The 1,476-nt window shown below is 39.8% G+C and overlaps 1 protein-coding gene across 1 annotated transcript; it reads right to left on the reverse strand.

Annotated features, from left to right (window-relative positions):
* Positions 1 to 884: 884 nt before the first annotated feature.
* LOC137952596 (secreted RxLR effector protein 161-like) lies at positions 885 to 1,244 on the reverse strand. The gene is made up of 2 exons (XM_068799673.1): positions 1,178 to 1,244; positions 885 to 1,069 (listed from the first exon to the last, which is right to left on the reverse strand). Exons 1-2 carry the CDS (start codon positions 1,242 to 1,244, stop codon positions 885 to 887), a joined length of 252 nt encoding a protein of 83 aa, XP_068655774.1.
* Positions 1,245 to 1,476: the final 232 nt, after the last annotated feature.

Below are 1,476 nucleotides of genomic sequence, written 5' to 3' on the forward strand. Positions count from 1 at the left end.
CGTATTTCTTCCAATTCCTTACCCATAGCAATCCATCTTTCTTGGGATATAGAATAACCCATTGTGTTCCCACTCTGATACCAGTTGTTACGGTCCCGGATCTGACACAAGGATTCTTTGGGAGGATCTGAGATCTGCCATGGGTTACGGGTCTTTCAAGCATTACCGTAGGAATAATAGAAAGACATGGGGAAGACGAAGATCAATGGAGGATGAGAGAATACGTGGGTTTTTTAGGAAAACCCTAACCTCGGATCTCACCTCTTTACACTAGATTTAACCTAATTCTTAATACTTCAATGCTTTTCTTTTCTCATTACTCTTACCCCTTAAATAGGGTTCACCTGGTTAGGGTTTATAAAAAAATATTAAAAAAATACCCCTATAAATAAAATATTCCAAAAATACCCCTATGACCTAAAACTGAAATAAAATAAAGTAAATTAAAGAAAACAACTAAAATAATAATTTTATTGCGTGCATAACAGTTCGTCTTAAGGTGCGACTATGTCCTATCTTCCACCTCAGCGTAGGGCGTTGATTAGGCTCTACAACTTAACAATGTCCCACTTGGAAACTAATCCATCATCAATATCTTCTCTGTAGCAGCAACAACTTCTCAATCCTAAGAGAGAGGTCCAACTGAAGTTGCACAACTTTAGTTTCTCAATCATAACAGTCTTTGTCAACATATCAGACAGATTATTACTTCCTTGAATCTTCTCAAGTGCTAAGACTCCATCCTCCAGAGCCGATCTTATGAAGTGATAATGCACCTGTATGTGCTTTGTTCTGGCATGATAAACAAGATTCTTTGCTAAATGAATAACACTCTGACTGTCACAATACAACACATTTTTCCCATGCTTGAGACCTAATTCTTCTCAGAAAGTCCGCAACCATTCCATCTCTTTGCTAGCTTCGGTCACAACAACATATTCTACCTCAGTAGTGGAAAGAGCAATTATCTTCTGAAACTTAGAGATCCAACTAACTATTGTACTAGCCAACGTGTATACATATCCAGTGGTACTCTTCCTGCCATCAATGTCTTCAGCCATGTCAGCATCTACACAACCATGTAATCCCAAGTCTGACTTTTTGAAACATAAGGTTGAATCTGCAATGCCTCTCAAATACCTGAGAATCCATTTCACTGCTTCCTAATGTTGCTTACCTGGATGATTCATATACCTGCTCACAACTCCCACTGCATGAGCTATGTCTGGTCTAGTGCACACCATGGCATACATGAGACTGCCAATAGAAAAAGCATAAGGCACATTGGCCATGTTGGCTCGCTCTTGCTCTGTAGAAGGTGATTGCTCCTTAGATAGCTAAAGTGACTAGCCAAAGAAGTACTTATTGGTTTTGCATCATTCATGTTGAATCTTGTTATAATGTGGGACCCACCATGATGCATGAGCTGGTGGGACCCACCATGAGGACGTGGGATGGCAAGAAGAGTCCTCATCC

The sequence above is a fragment of the Aristolochia californica genome, unplaced genomic scaffold, assembly GCF_029961685.1.
Source record: "Aristolochia californica isolate CCGP_79_NKW_82.1479 unplaced genomic scaffold, dmAriCali1.0.hap1 SCAF_16, whole genome shotgun sequence".
Classification (NCBI taxonomy): domain Eukaryota; kingdom Viridiplantae; phylum Streptophyta; class Magnoliopsida; order Piperales; family Aristolochiaceae; genus Aristolochia; species Aristolochia californica.